The 19,277-nt window shown below is 44.0% G+C and overlaps 1 protein-coding gene across 6 annotated transcripts in view; it reads right to left on the bottom strand.

Moving 5' to 3' along the window:
* The window catches only part of FNBP1L (formin binding protein 1 like), a 659,713-nt gene that overhangs the window by 12,561 nt on the left and 627,875 nt on the right, over window positions 1-19,277 (bottom strand). For 4 of the 6 annotated variants that reach the window (XM_086953911.1, XM_086953913.1, XM_086953916.1 and 1 more), the window contains exon 14: window positions 9,158-9,316. In XM_086953911.1, the coding sequence (XP_086810037.1) occupies window positions 9,158-9,316 (159 nt within the window). Of the gene's footprint in view, window positions 1-8,238; window positions 9,317-19,277 lie in introns of those variants that run through there. The other 2 variants (XM_086953914.1, XM_086953912.1) reach the window with 1 other exon arrangement.

The raw sequence follows: 19,277 nt of genomic DNA on the forward strand, positions 1-19,277 counted from the left end.
GACTACGGGGGGGGGGCAGGACTCCCCTCTGACTGGTGGGAAGACCGGTGAGGGGGCCTTCCTGGTCGGTTACACCCTATAAGGCTCATATACCCCCTCTAAAAGGACCTCCAGATGGTAACGAGGAACAGAATCCTGGAATGACTGCCCCTGGGTCGGTTCACTGTAGAGCCCATGGCACCCAATAGGGCAGTTAAGATAACTAGAACAGCGCTAAGCCACCCTCCTACTGGCGAATTCAATTGTGTTTTGTTCATTACGTTTATGATTCCTTCGTTCGGCTCAGCATCGTTACAATGCTGCACCAAGTTAGTTTGGTTTAGGGAAGGCAGAGGTCTCCAGGTTGACACTCACAGAATGTAACAGAAAAGTCCTACTGACACCCCGACTCAGATAGAAAGAGATAATGGCTGACAGATCAGGGTCCTACAAATTTGTTACCTGGAATGTGCGTGGGCTTGGTGCGATTCAGAAAAGGCACCGGATCCGCATGTTTCTACTAAGACAACATGCACAGATCACATTCTTACAGGAATCACACCTAACCACAGCAGAGGCGCAGACACCAAGGAAACGATGGAGGGGTACTATATATTCCATGACATACTCTGCCTTCTCTAGAGGGGCAACTATCTGGGTCCGAAACGGGACGCCCTTTGTTGAGATAGAGAGGAGAGTGGATGATCAAGGGATATACATTATGGTGAAGGGCACACTGGATGGTACGTTGTTAGTCATAGGCAGTATATACGCCCCGAACCTCGACCAAGAGGCATAACTGAGTAAGGTGAGTAGAGTGTTGTCCGACTGGGCCGACATCCCCTGGATACTAGGAGGAGACTGGAACATTGTTTGAGACATTGACTTGGATAGGTCGCACCCCCCTGCAACTGGCTGGGGTTACAAAACTGACAGAGGCATTTACGGCTTGGGCTGCGGGCTGGGGTCTAGTGGATGCATGGCGGGGCCTACACCCGACCCATAATGAGTACTCTTATTATTCCCCCGTACATAACTTGCACACACAGATAGATTTATGTGCTCTAGCTCCTTAATGATGAAGACTGACAGTATGGAATACTTAGCTAAAACTTTCTCTGACCATAGACCACTGACACTTGACCTCCTCTGGGGCAGAGTACCGAGCCCGGTGCCTACCTGGAGACTCGACCCACGGCTCTTGGAAGATGGCCCTTTTCGAATGTCTCTATCCAATACCTTGAACAGTTATTTCCTTGAAAATAGGGATTCTGCAACGTCCAACCTAGATGTGTGGGATGCCATGAAAGAGGTAGTACAGGGGGCCGCCATAGGGCAATAGGGCAACTGGTAGGGGCCCGGCAAGAAATTCATGAGACTCTGAGATCAAAGACCACCTGAAAACGCTAGAAAGGGAAGCAAGTACAGACCCTGAGAAACGGGGCGACCTACAGACGGGAAATATTGACCATGTGGACATCCTAGAGACATTGTGGGTCATTGATCATAGGGAATATCTACGACGTCAACACGCCGAAGAGGCCAGATCAGGTACCGTTAGCCCGCTTAGTGCGGGATCGTCCGGAAACTCCGGTGATTACCCGGATACGCAATGGACTGGGCAATATAGTCCATACGCAGTCTGAGATCAATAAAGCGTTTTACGCCCACCTGAAAACATTGTATGCTCCTTTCCCTATGGAGGACCTGGTACGAGTGGTGGAATTACTACATGGTATACCTTTCCCAACCTTGTCTACGGATGCCCGAAAAGAAGTCGATGGCCCCATAATGCAGCGAGAAATCCGGGTTGCCATACTGTCCCTGAATCGAAACAAAACGCCAGGCCTGGATGGGCTACCGGTTGAGTTTTATCAGACCTACTCCAATGTTTTAGTACCGGTCCTAGAAAAGATATATAAGGTGGCGTTTGAGGAGGGTCGACTACCCAAATCCACGATGCAAGCCCTTGTCATATCGATACCCAAGCCGGGAAGAGACACACTCGAACTGACCAACTACAGACCCCCGTCCATGCTCTCGACAGAGTACAAGATCCTTAGCAGGGTCATCGCCTTACGGATACAGCCCCACCTTTCTCATTTAGTACATCCGGACCAGTGTGGTTTTCTCCCGGGAAGGAGCACGTCCCAGAATACGCGTCAACTCCATGCCCTTATGACAGCTACATCACAGGAATATCCCAGGGCGGGCTGTATAGCACTGGGCCTGAAGCAGGCGTTCGACTCCCTGTCGTGGACGTTCATTTTCGAAACGCTGCAGCGTTTTGGCTTCCCAGACTCCCTGTTGAAATGGATGAAACTACTCTACACGGACCCCTCGGGTCATGCACGTACAGGCAGATATATATTGGATAGATACCTGATACATAGAGGTACTCAGCAGGGTTGTCCCCTGTCCTCGATTTTGTTAGTCTTCGCGCTGGAGCCCTTAGCCATAACCCTTCAGACCCACGGAGAACGGAGGGGTATATCAATAGGGGGTACACATCACCTAATATCCATATATGCAAACAACATCTTACTGTATCTTCATGATCTGGAAGAGGATCCTGCTGACATGGCGGACGTATTTCGCCGATTCGAAGAGGTGTCTGAATTAGCCATAAATCCAGGGAAATCCACTGGTTTCTACTTTAGGGACCTGACACACCCTCCTACTCTCCACTTTGGGAGATATCAAATCCCAGTGGCCCAGACCACATTCAGATACCTGGGCATTCAGGTGTATAGACAGCCGGAGGATCAGATCGAGGGTAATGTTCGGAGAGCCATTACTGGCCTCCGTAGCAGTGTGGGTTCTGGACGTCTTTACCCCTATCCATTATGGACAGAATTGCCATATTCAAGATGGTCTTGCTCCCCCGCATGCTATATTACTTTGTTAATCTGCCAGTCATTCTCCCACAACAGATATTTAATACTTTGAATACGATCCTGGTGACTCTTATCTGGGGGACGGGGCGCAGGCGTATTAGTATTAGAAAATTGCAACTAGGGACCATGAACGGAGGCCTAGGGGTGCCTGATCTTAGAGGATACTACTACGCCAGTCAACTCCAGTGGCTTGCGCGATGGGTAGCGGGTAGGAACCTACACGAAATTGACTTCACGGCAGACCGATTGGTGCGGGGGGAATTACATTCCTTGCTGCTGCCTAAGAGCCGGCTCCCCCCGGATTGCCACCTTGTTTTGAGCACGGCCCTGTTGTGCTGGAGGAAGGTGCTGGCATACACCTCAAACAGTACCCTTTGCAGAGAATATTCCTCTGTTAGGTATTCCATCAACACAGGGCAGACTTACACAGTATAGATTACGACCCTGGGCAGAGGCTGGAGTGGAGGATGTAGGCGTCTTCTTTGGGGACGACACCCTGCTGGATCATGACTCCTTCCTGCAAGTCACGGGTGCTCCTCAGCGACTGTACCTGCTACATGCGGCGGTGTCCCATTACATACAACGAGCCTGGGCTTGACACTTGATATACCACATGGGAGCGGGGGTCACCTAGTACGATGGTTATACTGAGGGATCAGAGAACATGCTGTGATCCCACTCATTACACTTAGAGACACAGGACACAGGAGAGGTAATGACAGATAAGGCCTGGCAGATGGTTCTTGAGCATCCCAGGAGGGTGTCGAGGAATGTTAAATTTAAATGTATACAGGCCATGGTGCTACATAGAGCGTACCTCACCCCACAGAGGTTACGCAGAATGTTTCCCGACTCCCCCCAATGCTGTCCACGCTGTAAAGAGGATGAGGCTGGTTTTCTCCATATGCTGTGGGCATGTCCGTACCTAAATAGCTACTGGGGGGAAAATTTGTCAGACACTGCGTACAGTAACTACCCTTCCGGTCCCTGAGGATGCGTTTTATTGCTTGGTGGGATCCAGCAAAAGATCTAAAACACAAAAAGCTAAATTGAAATTCCTGGATCTGGCCTTGCCATTAGCGATAAGGATTATTACGATGAGGTGGAAGTCACGCAGACCACCTAGAGTATCTGTATGGCAGTCTGAGATGTTGAAATGGGGCAGGGCGGAGGGTGCAGTACTGAGGCGGGAGGAGGGGAAGGGACAAAGGAAGCACCCTGTAGCGCAGGATTGGGAGGCTATGCTGCTGGAACTCGAGGAGGTAGAGATGGCACCATTGCAGATGGAGGGTGTGTGAATAGAAGAATAGTACAGGGTCTGAAGATGTGTTTAATATCGGTGTACTAAAGCCCGCTGGTGCCCGGGTGTGGTTTATGTGAACTTAAATTATATGCTATGACAATCTGGTTCATTCTGACGGAGTGTTACATTTTGGACTATACTTGAGCAGGAGACATATGGGGATAGGGTGGGTGATGTGGGGAGGGGGGGGGATCAGGGGTTTGATCCTTCAGTTTGTTGCTTACTAAACTTGTTGAAGTGACACTCTGTAATGTACCAATGACTTTACAAGCGCCTTCATGGAAATGAGGATTGGGGAAGAATATAATGTACTGTACTCCTGTATTTTTATTTTTTCCATGCGACATCTATAACATGCTGGAATAGGACATAACTGCCTTGTTTGATTGGGAAGAAAACGAGAAAAAGACTGTACTGTATGATAAGAATCAATGATAAATCGGTGCAAATACTATGCAGTTGCGAATTAAGAGTTAAAAAAAAAAGCCTTTGGCTCTTCAAGGAAAGAGGGGGTGAGTGAGTGGTTTTGCAGGGTGGTGACCCCATTGAGAGAGACAGTTTAGTGTTTTTTGGGTTGGAGAGCATGGTTTTCATGGAAGGAGATCCAATAAACAAACCTGAGTTCCTCAGGCCGAAGAAGCTATTTGCCCACCACCACACCCGATTTTAACTGTCTAGCGAGGTGCACTCTCTTGTTTGGTTGGGAGAGGTAACCTTTGCAACAAGTGCAGAGAAGCTGAATGCAGTGATGGAATACAGTACTCATCTACATCTTATGATTGTGTCAGACGTTCTAACGGGTACTTTTTGGAGAGAAAAAAACAATTACAGATCCGAGTCAGGTGAAGGTATAGCAGATGCAGTATTCACATCAGATTTTGAAGCTGTCATTGGCAACGTGATCGTGACAAGCTGTACCTACGTATCAGAAATATTATTTCCAGAGCATCAAAGGAAAACAATACTTTGACAAATACAGACTGGAACAGAAGCTTACACATCATGCCATAAAGTGTTCAGGAGACATGTACGAAGCAAGGTGTAGTATATGTAACAGAGACTTTTCCATTTCCTATGTAGTTTGCGATACCAAAACACTTAAGGCAGGATTGCCAAATATGAAAAATGCCTCCCTCAAAATGGCAATAATTCAGACACAACTGCAACCAAAGTACTAGCCAGAAGCAGCCTGGGTAAGCAATACCTTATTTGTATTAACAGTTTTCGATTTTTTTTATCCCAAGTTACATTTAATGCATGCTTCTGCTATTAGTAGAGCTCTATTTCAGGCTTTCATGTTGATAACTTACTGCCAGCCGTCTAGTCCTCAGTACTGCTACCACTGAATGGACAGACCCAGGCATACCTCTTCTATTGGACGTCATTTACTGAACACTCTTCAAATAGGGAGCCTTAACACCAATCCAGCTTATCGTATTCAAACTTGTCTATATCTACAGCAGTCTTTATCACGTCAGCCTGATCTTAGCCCCGTTCATATCAGGAGCAGGTTCTATTTGCTTTTGGGTTGGCTGATGAGACTTATTTAACTAGATGTTAAAGTCATATTTCCCTTCATGATCATTATTTTGTTAATATTTGGATACTTTGTCATTCCTACTTACACTTGTTCATTTCCTTTTAGAATAAGGTCACACATTTGATCATAATCGGACCCAAGTATACCATTCGGTTAACCATCACATCACCCTACCTCTCTCTGGATTGTGGGTTCGAGCACTCCAAAGTTATTTATCCCATTTCGTTCACTGCTATGGAGAAGCCCTGTAACTGCAACCCAGCATCAAGTATCACCAAAAAGGGGCTTGAACCTCTATCTTTGCACCTAGCTAATGCAAACCCTTAAGAAAGATAGTTCTCAGTTTGCAGCAATGCGCCCAACAAGGGAGCATTAAACTTTAACCGATTTAGTTGCGATACTTTAGATTCTGGTGAAACATATGCTTTGCTAGATTTCAAGATGATGCAGACGAGACACCCAGAGCAATCGTGGAGAAGATTATAATTAAATTAACTGAAGGCTTGATAATGAAAAATGTAGCTGCATACTGCGGTAACAATGCAAATGTTAATCTTGGATGTTATTCTGTTTTCAGTTATTAAAGTAAGTTCATGAAAATAGCACACCGTTAATGCCCACATCCTACAGAACTGAGCTCAACAGGCCATTCAAAGCCTTTTTATTAACACTTTTTTCTTTTTTAGATAGAGTGGTAGCCTTTGTTTCACCATCTCCCAACACATTATCTCACATGTCTCCCAGCCATTGATCAAGTGTAGAAGTGCTGGGCAGCAGAGAAAGTCTAGGCCAAGAAAAAAGACCCAAAGCTGGATGTCATTTTCTAAATCTTGAAAGTGGAGAGGCCACTGTGTCACAAAGAAAGGGTGCCTTTTCTTGGCACACAATGTATTAATCATCCTTAGTATTGCTATACTGCGGCTTGAGAAGGATGAGTTGGGTGCCTCTGAGGTTCCACCCATCCTCAGATTATTAAGGAACCATTTGAAGGACCAAGTGGAAAACCAGTTCTTTGGTTTTGCAGTACAGAATTACATTACTTCACAAGGACAGGATTTTAGCTCATCGTTACATTTTTTAAGTGTTGTAGAACCTATTCGTAAAAGTGGTTTGATTTTTCTGAGACAGATCAGTTGATTGTGCTAGAGGCTTGTTCTTCAAGCAGTCTCTACTCTTTCAGCAATTCGGACAGGCTGATGCTACCCATATCTTGAAACTTTCTGAACAATTTCGAATCACTATTTAACAAACATAGTTCAACTGGTCCGGCTTTGCAAGTTGGCACAAACAACAACGTACATGCACAACAAAGGCTACTTGCTCACAACACAAAAAATGATGTCATATCAGCCGTTGCCCGGAATCAAAGCCGCAACTGAAAAGATTTTTCTCAAATGAAATTCACCTGGACTGACACAAGAAGTAGGAGTTTTGTTGAACATGTTAGAGCTGCACTCAGATCAGCACAACTTGAAACCATCACGCTAATATTTCAATTGCTTTTCTCTATGGAACAAGGAACTTCTGAAGTCTGCCATCACTGCTTAAAAAAATACACGTTCAAAAATAAAAAATAAACATAGTACTACTACTGCTTATGAACTCCGATTCCATGTTCAACAACAGAGCATTGCTTCTGGTACTATAATTCCAGATAGGGTGGCAGAATTTTGTGACTTCTGTCACTTAAGGCAGCTGGAAATGTTTGCCTAGTGTGCCCATGTTTGCTGGCTCAGTACATAAGAAAGCCCAGTGACATATGAATATTTGCTCAACAGAGCTAAGTATTATAAAAAACACAAAGTACATAGGCTTGTTTCGACTAGTTATTTACTAAAATATTATTGCCTGACCATCAACTGATGGGTTTGTCTAATTCACCTTTTGGCCTGAATTGTTGTACTGAATTTTTACAATTACTGCAAGGATTTGCCTCCATACCAGATAGTTACCCTAAGTGACATCGATTCTCAAAATAAAATTCTTATGAGGAAGAGACACAACATCTACAAGCAATTTACATGTACAGCTCTTCAGCTACCCAAATTCAAAATAACACAATTGCCCTTTGACTTGAGAAATGGGCAGCAAGAAAACACACGAGCTAACATTTGGTAAAGTTAGTTTTTAAACGAAGCTCAACTTACTTACGAACCAAGACACACAGACCGTGCCAGACAATTCGTTCAAAAACAGTCAAAAGGGTCATTTACTAGCCAACTGGAAGTTGAGAACGTTGCAAGCTTTGTGCTACCAGCGCCTTTTTTTCTAGAATGTATTTTCACACTTGCCTTTTCTGCACAATACTTAGTTTCTCATTCCCATTATTTCATTTTTGGATGTACTCTTAGGTCTCAAAATGAATGTAAAGCGCTTAGATACCCTCGTAAGATCTAGGTAGAACTACATGAAACAAATTGAAAATACTAATAATCAGCTGTACTTAATTGGTGATGTGATCATGCAGTGGTATGTATAACTTGGGTATTGTTTTGATCCCCAGTTTAAATGGCCAATGCTACAGAAAGTCAACACTTTATTGATGATCAGGTTTAACAAGAGTTTGCTAAAGATGACTAATGTATTTTCTTTGTCGTGCTTACTCAGAATGCATTTTTTAGAACAACACGCACTGAACTGGCAACGCTATTTACAATGTCAGGCGTTAAGTGGTATGCCACTTTCAAAAACGAAAACCAATACAGACATCAAATGCACTCCAAAACTCCTAAAGTGAGAAATTTCGGTAAAGCAACAAAAAGATTGCATGATGTGGTTGAAGGCGAAGGGTTCACTTTCTTCTTAATACGTTATTAAAATCAGTACCAAAATGTACACTCCCATCTTTAAAATATAGACAACAGGAAAATGTATTTAATCGCTACAGGACATCCACGTGGGACACCCTATAATTACCAAAATATTCCTAAAATGTAAAAAGAATGTACATCTTCAAAGTCCCTTGCAGTTCATCAGCGACAGTGATTCGTTAACCTTCTTTTTTCCCAGCGTTCAGAATTTGGAACAGAATACTAAACATATTCAATTAACTCACGAGGCAAACATATTTCCGAAGTAAATTGAAAATATTTTAAAAAGTAGATTTAAAATGTTTTCTAATATGAGACAGTGTCTTGTAACCGGTCTAAAAGTAGAATTCACAACTTTTAGAAATAACTCATGCAAGAAATTTTAGTTCAATGATTGGTCAGATAGCCGCGTTGACGAAAATGTCTAAAGTGTGCTTATCACAAGGGCATTCTCCTAAGGATAGTATTCATATCACAGAAAGAAATCCAACTTTCAGCTGAGCTCACATGGTGAACAATAATTTAAGTAGAACTGTATGCCCTTCTCGTAACTCACTAGTTTTGTTCCAATTTCTCTTTTAGCCGCACATGGTAAGATGCAAGTTGTTTTATATATAGGTTACTGCACCTTTACTGTTTTTCTCTAGAGTTACTTCTACATAAGAAGTGGGTATATAGCCTTCTTCTCCACTTTGCTTCCGAGCTCTTGTCCAGCCATCTCCTTTGTCCTCTTCAATAATGTACATCACATCTCCTTCTTTCATTGCTAGTGTTCCTTCGTTATGACCTGGGAGGAACAAAACAAATACCCATTATTTTAGCTCTAATGACAGAGCTATAAAGATAGACCAAGGAGAAAGAAAAGCCTTATACCCAAACCTTACCCGGGCTAAGGAATTGTACACACAATTTCAGATGAGAGTGTAGGGATTAGGACAGTGCTGTTTCCTGAAAACGTCAAACAATGTGTTTAAGAAGGCAGCAATCTATGGATTGTTCCACTACAACTGCCTCGTGGAGGCTCTACAGGTTTCCCGACAAAAACAGTCAGCCTTACAATTTCTGGTGCGATAGATGAATCAGGGTGTCCATTGCAGTTGCTGTACATCCTCATAGCCCTGAACAACATCTGTGCATTTTACAGAAAGCTCATAACAAAAGCTAAGGCTACTTACTATAGAGCAATCAACAGAAGTAAAGAGCTCCCCAAGGCAATCTAGCACTTCGTGATTCTATCTGTCAAGCATTTGAAGGAGAAATGCTAACCCATAAACAAGTTCTTTAAAGACAACACTGATAAAGTTTGAGCGAACAGGGGGTCTTTGAATATCTCCAACATTACCATCTCAGGAAAGACAAATCTATGCCCACTCCGATCGCTTGTCCCCATATATTATGAAGACAGCCTCATTCTAGCACCAATAGTCAAGGCACCTCCAGGGACACCCTCCAACAACTTATCAAAATGTCCTTCACACAAGGTATCTTTCTAATCTCATTTAATATCAAAAATCCTGTGGATACTGAAAAAAATCCAACCTGGAGCTCAAATGACTGGCCAAATGCTGACCAATCATAATTACCACTCTCCTGTGTAAGATCATTAAAAATGAAGTACCAACTTAACCCCAAGGAAAAAACAAAACCATGACCTTCCTCCAAACCATGAGCACTTAGACAAGCCACCACCAAAATAGGCAAAGGCTCACTTGAAATCACCAACAATGGCTTCTTCCTGCTGGATACCACTGCAGCCTTTAACAAGGTAGATCATCAAATCCTAATCAACACTGTCTCTTCTTGACAGTGATATCACTGTCCTTCAGTGAGTGACATCCTACAGTAACAGATCTCAGGATACCAAGGAAATCATAGCATATTAACAAATCCCTGTGTCCTGTAGAGTTTACAACAGATCCATACTCTTAGCTGACAAGAACATCAAGATTCAGCATGTGAACAACCCCAAATCTACCTAAAATCATATCAAATATAACAAACTTGCAAAAACAATTCCTCACTAACATTCACACCTTAACTAAAAGCCAACTTTCAAAAAGAGGGTTCACCCTAATGGCTCCAGTTCGTGTTATAGGAAGTTGTTCCATCATTTCAAATATCTCTGAACCTTCTTCAATTTCCAGCTTCATAACACATTCAATTCTCCATTTTTTTGGATTATTTTCATTTATTTTTAACAATTATCGCTCTTTTATTACTTACCCGATTACTGACAATTGAACATCCCCAGTCAGTATGGTGAGACTTGTGCTTAATTTCTCTCCTCAGTATAAAATCAGGTTCCCCACTTCTCACATATGCCATCTTTATGGCTTTCAAGGCAGCTGCTGCAGTTCAAAGGGATCATCCTTCTATCCACTTTTGTACATTAGCTTATTTCAGTCTTGGTGTCATCTTACACTTCTCTTGTACTCCTTACTATCACATTTTCGGTCGTTCTTCCCTATAGATTGCACTTTTTTTGGTTACTTATTGTGCATCCATATCTGAATACTGGTCCTCCTTTTCTGCCCCATCAATTTGAATTCTTGCTCAGTCAGCACTATTTCTCACACTAGCACTCAATTTCCCTTCAGTCTTTGTCATTACAGTTTCCTTCTTACTCCACTTTCGGTGGCTACCCACTTAATCCACTTCCCATATTTTATACCTCAGTGCTAGTTGCCCATTCTATTGAATCTCTATTCTCCTTTTGGCCAGTGAAAGTCACAGTTTCATTACCTTAACTGTTGTTGTGTAACTTACTTCTTGATACCAACCTCGGAAGACATATGTCAATAGCAAAGTGCAATGTTTTATGAGTCAAGGTGCTAAGTTTCGGCATCACCTCTCTCCAGAGGTATAATCCCCACCACAAACTTCTATGTGCTCCTGCGTTAGTGCTACACTTAGTTCATTCTATGAATGAACTGATGAGTCATAAATGGTCTGAATGCATTTCCAGTTGATCAGTTTGAACTGGGCCTTTCTGGTGACCTGTCTTCCGTTTGTATATATTTTTCACCAATTCTGTTCATCTAGGTCTTCCTCCTTACTTCAGCCCTGGGCATCTTTTTATTATCTGGCTTACTTTAGGCCAAATTACATCTTCATACAGGCTGGAAACAATTTTGCCTCCTTCTGTCATAAAATAATTTGGTTAATTTTAGGCACATCTGGGTCGTTGGGAAAACTGGTCACCCATTTAGTATTATGTTCCTCATTATGTAATAAAACTTGTGTTGCTGGTACCCTATCTGGTGTAGATTTCAGTGAATCCAGTAAAGCGATCCTTGTCCTATATGTCTCTCAAAATTAAAGGTTTTGCATAAGCTGAACTTGCTCTTATAAAAGTAATTCGGGGACTGCTACAGTGCGCCACAAATTTAACTGATATATATATATATATATATATATATGCAAAAAAAGAAGCAGAGAACTCTAGGTAGTTCTCAGGTTTAGGTGGAAATCAGCTCCTGTAGGGAACACTCAAAATCAGCAACATTCTAAATTTGCTCACCTCAAATATCTGCTTTTCTATCCAAGTCTTTAAGCATAGGATTAGCACAGTGCCATCCACACCGAGATAGAAAGGGACAAAGTATTTTGCCATTTCTACAGCAAAGTCTTTAAGCATAGGATTAGCACATTGCTATCCATGTCGAGCTGTAAAATGGCCAAAGCCTCTTACCACGCCAGGCACAGTATTACAGCTTTTGATTGTTAAAATACCATCCAAGCCAATCTGAAATGAATAAAAGCAACCTAATGAGAGTGGAACACGTCTCAAGGGTTGCTTTTATTCATTTCAGGTTGGCTTGGATGGTATTTTTCCAATCCAAAGGTGTGCGGTAAAACCTTTAAATAATCAGAAATATCCGGGAACACTCCAAATGATCCACTTTTGGTGCAATAGATGCTCCCATGATGCAGGCATCTCTTTTCACTGTCACACCAATAGCAGAATCCCCTAAATGGCCCTTCACAGCTAGCTGCAAAATTCAAGGTGCACAGCATATTGTTCAAACCAGGATAAGCAAGGACTGTTGCAATAAGCTGTGACATGGCCCCTAACATCACCAAGTTCATAAGCACCTTCTTTTGACAGCATCCAGTCCCAAAGCTGCCCAAGCATGCAATAAATCAGTGGCTAAAAAGGAAGATGACAGACCTGAAGTATTGGCGCTCGACCGCCATATACCAAACCTCCAGTTACCAAGCAAGATTATGAAGGGTGAGGTTTAATGCCAGTTCCAAGCTAAAGTTGAACTGAACATCATCCACTGAGGGGCATAGAGTTCACTAAAGAAGACCTCAGTGAGGATCTCCTGTCTCCACTGAAAAACAGAAAGTCATGATCCTCCTGGAATTTTCAACAGCATAGGACACAACGGACTATGACACCCTTTGGAGAATGTCTCGAAACATGAGAATTATCCACAGTTTCATTCGTACAGCAGTTCATGTTTCTGTCACATATGGGCCCATAAACCATATTTGGTGAGAGCATATTATCAGTCTAACAAGCCACCTGATGAGATCACCAAGGTTCCTTTCTATCATCTCAAATGTTCAATATCTGCAAGCATCCCAAGACGGATTTCGTCGTAACAGGGGCTCTTCAGTCGGGTGTAGCTCGGTTCAAGTGGCACATTGAGCAAAGGTCCCACATCTGGGCATACCCATTGCCACTTAGGACGTTACATGAAACACACAACAAGTCTTAGGTTGCTTGAGTTTGGGTTCAGGGAGGACTCAGTTTGGCAGTTTGGGCGGGAGTGCTCCTATTGGAGCAGGGTCTTAAATTGATTCGCCAGGTCATATTGACAACATGATCAAGCCCAGAACTGCTATGAGATGTGAAATCAAATACCAACACCCCAACCTGTGGGACAAATCTGTGTGCGAAGGCCATGGATTTTTTTCGGTTTTTTGCATTTCCATGGCGAAAACAACATGACTGTAGCTTGGAAAACTCTTGCTTTCAGAGAAACCACCACACTGTTGGATTCTATGAAGGCAGCGAGATTACATCAAGCAGGTGGGAATCTCAAATAGTGCAGGAGTCGCCTCTGCTGACTAGATTCATAATGTGCCTCTAAGTATTGAATATCTTCTATGGAGGATTACTTTCAACAAGAATAGGTCTATTGTACATCTGGCATGTTATTGTCGGAGCATCAAGAAGTTTTGGTCAAACATTTTGTGAACAGTTTAGAACGATTATAGTTGTTAAATTGGAGCAATTGTTCCTTGCTGCCCTAGGTTAAGAAGTTATCAGCCAACAGAAGAAAATAAGCTATCTTTGGCGTAGTTACTTGCTAAAAGAAAAACATCCATGTATTGGGGAACAAGAAATACACTGACCATCAAGCAATGATTGGCAGATGGTGTGTTCTGTAGCAAAAATATGGACATGTTTCTTTTCCTAATGCAACCCACTTCCTGGCCCAGAGATATTTGTGAACCCATAACATGTTATCTTCTGGCTGGTGCTCAGAAAGATGTGGCTATCTAGATTACTGTCGTGGACCCAAATGACTAAATACTAGTACAATGTAGCTGGGCGGCACTGCAAACTCTCGAGAATGATTGGATTGTACTGGTGTATTCTGACGGGCACATTAGATTGTCGAATATCGCTTTGCGTCAAACTACCATGCAGAAGTGTTCCTCAGTGCAGTGTACAGCCCGAATTTAAAAATCTGTCTTTCACTCTTTTACGTCATTATTTGGAAAACTAAATAAAGCATTAAAAAAATCAATAATAGTTTCAAAGTGTCCAGCATTACGACTAGGAATGTAAATACTATTATAACGCGAGTTATACGTTCCTCAGTACCGCCTGTCTCACTGCCACATCATTGTCAGCGGCTGCATCCAGGCAGTAATGCCTGGTGAAGGTGTGTGTACTCTTTCAGGTAGCCGCCCAGCATATATCCTGGCTAGGTACTCCAGCAAACAACGCAGTGGATGTAGATACTGCTCTTGTCGAATAAGCACAAACCTGTGCTCCCAAAGGTTTTCTTGCTGCTTGATGGCAATATTGGATATTGAATATTGGATTGCACTTGAGATCCATTGAGCAATTCCTCTTTTGGAAAGAGGATAGCACTTTCTGGGTTCACTGAAGGACACAAAGAGCTGTGACGATTTGCGAAAAGCTTTTGTTCTTTGTAGATAACATTTCAGACAATGCTGGATATCCAGCGAATGAAGAGTCCTTTCTGCTGCAGTAGTCGGTTGAGGAAAGAACCTCTTAAGGCTAATTCAGGTGAAATTCTGATGGTACTTTGATTATAAACCTTTAATTAGTTTGAAGGACTATTTAATCCTCTTTAAACTGGAGAAAAGGTTACTGTATGGTCAGGGCCTGAATCTCCCCAACTCTCGTGTGAGCGCCAGGAGAAGAGCCACCTTCCAAGATAAGAACCTAAGGTTCCCCCTGTGAATGAGTTCAAAGGGATGTTTCATGAGCTGCGATAACACTATATTCAGCTGCCAGAGAGGTGGCGGAGGCTTAACTGGGGGAAAGGTACAAAACAATCCTTTCATGAACGGTTTTATGATTCTCTCCGACCATAATGATGGTACTGAAGCAGTCCTTCTAAAACAGCATATAGCGGCTAGATTAACTTTTATTGACGCATGTGCTAATCCAGATTTTGCCAAAAGTAGAATGTAAGGAAGAATCTCATAAGGTGCAGATCTTACAGGATGTACATTCGACTCCTGGCACCATAAACCGAATATTCTCCATTTCATCCTGTATGTCTTATTCGTAACTCCGTGCTTGGGCATTCGAGAGAATATCCCAGCATTCAGTTGGTAGTTTTAGATGTTGAAATTCACAGTGTTCAGGAGCCATGCTGCTAAACATAGTGACTTGGGGTCTGGATGAAGAACTTGTCCCTGCAACATCGTCAGGGGAGATGGAATGGGCTGAAGGAGCTGAAGGAGAATCGGCTGAAGGGCTGAAGGAGAATCGGTTGCGTCTCCGACAGGAGGAGAAGCTCAGTAAACCCATGTTGTCTGGAACACCATGGGGCTATCAGGATCATCCTTTACGGCTTTCTTGATATTCATGAGAAAACATGGTAGGAGGGGAATCGGCGGAAAGACATAGGCAAAGACGCCTGGCCATGCCATCAAAAACACATTCCCCCAGGATCCCTGCTGGTGATGCCAACATGCAAAGAAGTGGGATTTATTGTTCTGAGCTGTCACAAAGAAGTCCACTGTTGGTTTGCCCCATTTCAGAAAGATACTGGCTAGGGTTCCCTGACTGATCTCCCACTAGTGGCAGGTTGACTTGAGTCTGCTTACTGTGTCGGCCTTGAAATTATGATCCCCTGTATTCTGCCTTTAGCGAGATTCCACTTTGAACAGCCCATTTTAAGATTCTGTGGGCATCCTGGGACAGGGGAAGAGATCTCGTGCCACCTTGCTTGTTGAGATAATGCATGGCTGTTTTATCTGTACTGATCAACACAGCCAAGTTCTTTATCCTCGGCAGAAAAGCCAGCAATGCTAATCTCACAGCCCTGAGTTCCAATAGATTGATGTGAAGTTATTGGCCTGGACTTTGCAACCGTCCACTGACCAGGAGGTCTTGACAGAAGTCCCCCACCCTTCCAGGGAAGCATCAGTGGTGATGACCTATGGAGTGAGCATGGTAAAAAAAAAGGCCCACAGAAATATTTTGACGTTGGGTCCACCAAGACACGTCCTGGATCATACCTGGCGTGATTGTTATGACATCCACGAAGGATCCTACAGCATGACGCCATTGCCGATCCAGTTCCTCCTGAAATGGACGTACCCTTAACTGGCAGAAAGGGACCAGAGGGATGCATGAAGACATTGTCGCCAGGAGTGTCTTGTAGCACCGTACTGAAAGTGACTTTCTTCTTGTGTATGCTTGGGACAGAGAGATTAGCTACTGCAGTCTCTCGAGAGACGGACAAACCCGGTTTATTGTGGTGTCCAGAATTGCCCCCAAGAACTTAATGCTTTTGGAAGGATGGAGTGATGATTTCTCCTTGTTCAAAGTCAGGCCTAATTCGGAAAACAGTCTTGTGCATGCCCCCGTGGACGACTGAGCAGCTGCGTGTGAAGGTGCTTTGATCAACCAGTCGTCCAGGTACGGAAATACCGCATGCCTTTTTTTCCTCAGAATGGCAGCTATTGGGGCCAAACATTTTTTGAAAATTCTTGGGGCCAACATGAGGCCAAACAGCAGCACCTTGAACTGGTAATGGCTTCCGGCTATGACATATCTAAGATGCTGCCTGTGGGAGGGATGGAGGGAGTGATGGATGGGGGATGTGAAAATATGCATCTTGTTAGTCTAAGGTGGTCATATGATCTCCTGGGTTTAGGAGCAACAGAATGTCCTGAAGGGAAACCATACGGAAAGACTTTTTTGAGATAAGTATTTAGAGCTCTCAAATCCAGAATCGGACGCCACTGACGAAAGTTCTTGCGAATCAGAAATAAACTGGAATAAAATCCCCTCCCCTTCTAGGAGATTGGCACTGGTTCTATTGTTCCTTTTCGGAGCACTGTAAAAATCTCCAAACGCATGAGATGTTGATGTTTGACTTCCTGGCGTCCTGGTGGGGTACAAAGAGGGATATCTGAAGGAACCCCAATGTATGACCAAACTGTTTTAGATTGAGGACCCATTGGTCCGCGGTTATTTTCTGCAACTGGTGAAGATGAAAAGAAATGTGTCCCCCCAGGGGAACTTCTGTAGAGGAGGGAATACAAATAGCCAGAGCCTAAAGCACGTCATGAGTTTCCCTGATGTCCTGTTTTTCCTCTGGGGGCCGATTTAGAATACACCCGGACTGTCGGTCATTGAACATACTGTTGATGGTACGGGTGGGAACATGTAGCGTACGAGGGGTATCTGTATTGTTGGAATCCTCCTCTGTAGGATGAAAGGCCTCTTCCTCTAGCTCCTCTTAAGGGCACTTTCTGATATTGTAGTGTCCCTAGAGCCTTCGCTATATCGTTATCCTTCTTCATATCCTGGAGCGTATCATCTATGTGCTTTCCAAATAAAGTCTCTCCATCAAAGGGAAGGTCCGGGATCTTATTATGGACCTCCAGTTTAAATTATGTAGCTCTGAGCCATCCTTGACTGCGCAAAACTGCTCGACCCCTCAGCGATCTGAAAGCGGTAGTTGCGATATCCATTGCACAATCTATTACATTCGCAGAAGCTCTCACTCCTTCCTAGAGAATCTTCTTCATCTCTGGTCTACTTTCCTTTGCAAGCTGATCCATATAAGAAGCCAGGTCACACCACATCTGCCTGTGATATCTACCCAATATGGCAAGGGCATTACCCGCTCTGACCAACAGAGCTGATATTAAGGAAAAACGCTTACAAGCATTATCTAGGCGTCTGCCCTCTCTACCCGGAGGTGTTGTAATGGGTGCAGATGGGTTTTTGGTCGATTACCCCGCCTTAGTCGACATCGTAATCAACATCAACGCCGTTGAAACCGGCGTCAAAATCTTCGACAGTGACAAAACCTTCATCGACGGAGACAAAACCTTCGTCAACTGAGACAAAACCTTCAACGACAGACAAAAACCTTTGTCCTCTGAAACAAAACCTTTGTCAAAGGAGACAAAACCTTTGTCGAAGTAGTTCCCAACTCTGCCGTGGACGCTGAGGCTTTCTTTGGCAGCAGACAAATCTCAACCTTCATCGACGGAAGAGATGGTTTCTTAGTCTACGGTACTTTCGACGAAGATTTTGTTGATGTTTTTACTGCAGGAGGCACTGAAGAGGGCTTTTTGAAGGAGTGCCTGACATGAGGGGGTGGCTTAGGCAACTCAGAACTCAGCCTTTTTGCAGTTGTATCCCCTGAAGCATGTCCCCTCCTTTCCATTTCAAGCATTTGAGGAGATTTTGAGGGACTGCGCCCATGAGACCCTTGAGTGGTCTTTTTAAAGGCTTTTCCTAGACGCTCCTCAGAAGAATGGGCATGTGGTGATCTTCTCCTCTTATGTGACCTTCTGGATGAGGAAGAGGATCCCTCATCGCTGTCACTAGAAATCACCTCCTTTCTAGCTTTTAGCTTCTGAAGCCATATCAAAAAGAGTCCCTCACGGTCCCTTAAGGTTTTACTAGAAAATGTACGACATTCCTTACAGTCCTTAGCTTGGTCTGGATGGAGGCAATAAATACAGTCCTCATGAGGGTCATCAGTATGAAGCCTTTTTATGAAGCAGGTAGCACAGGCTCTCAACATACCCTTTTTAGGTTTCGCCTAGCGGAAGCTGCGCTCTGCGCAGCTTTTCCGCGCAGGCGAAATCCTGTTGAGAACTGTAGTGTGGCTTTTGTTCGGCCCTCGTCCTTGATTGGCTGGCTCCGTAAACGGAGCCTTGCCATTGGACGAGGGGCCTGTCCGTCAATGCCGGACCAGACACGGGGGCGTTCCCGACATTCTTTGGCTTTTGCCGACGTCACGCGACGCCGGGAACGCCCCCGTGTCTGGTCCGGCATTGCCGGCACTTCTACGTCTCTCCTGCCCCGTGTCGCATCTGTCCCCGGAGAAAAGCCGCCACCGAGACTATCATCGGGCTCGGGGCCCGCAACGTTTGTTTCCCCCCTTGGTTTTGGGGTTGCCAGCCTGCCTGCAAGTGTCAAGGTATTGTTGATATCCCCCGCGGTGCGAGCCGCCCCTTCCCGCTGACTCGCACCGCTCTGTGTCTCTCTGCCTGCCTGC

The sequence above is a fragment of the Lissotriton vulgaris genome, chromosome 1_1 (assembly GCF_964263255.1).
Source record: "Lissotriton vulgaris chromosome 1_1, aLisVul1.2, whole genome shotgun sequence".
Classification (NCBI taxonomy): Eukaryota; Metazoa; Chordata; class Amphibia; order Caudata; family Salamandridae; genus Lissotriton; species Lissotriton vulgaris.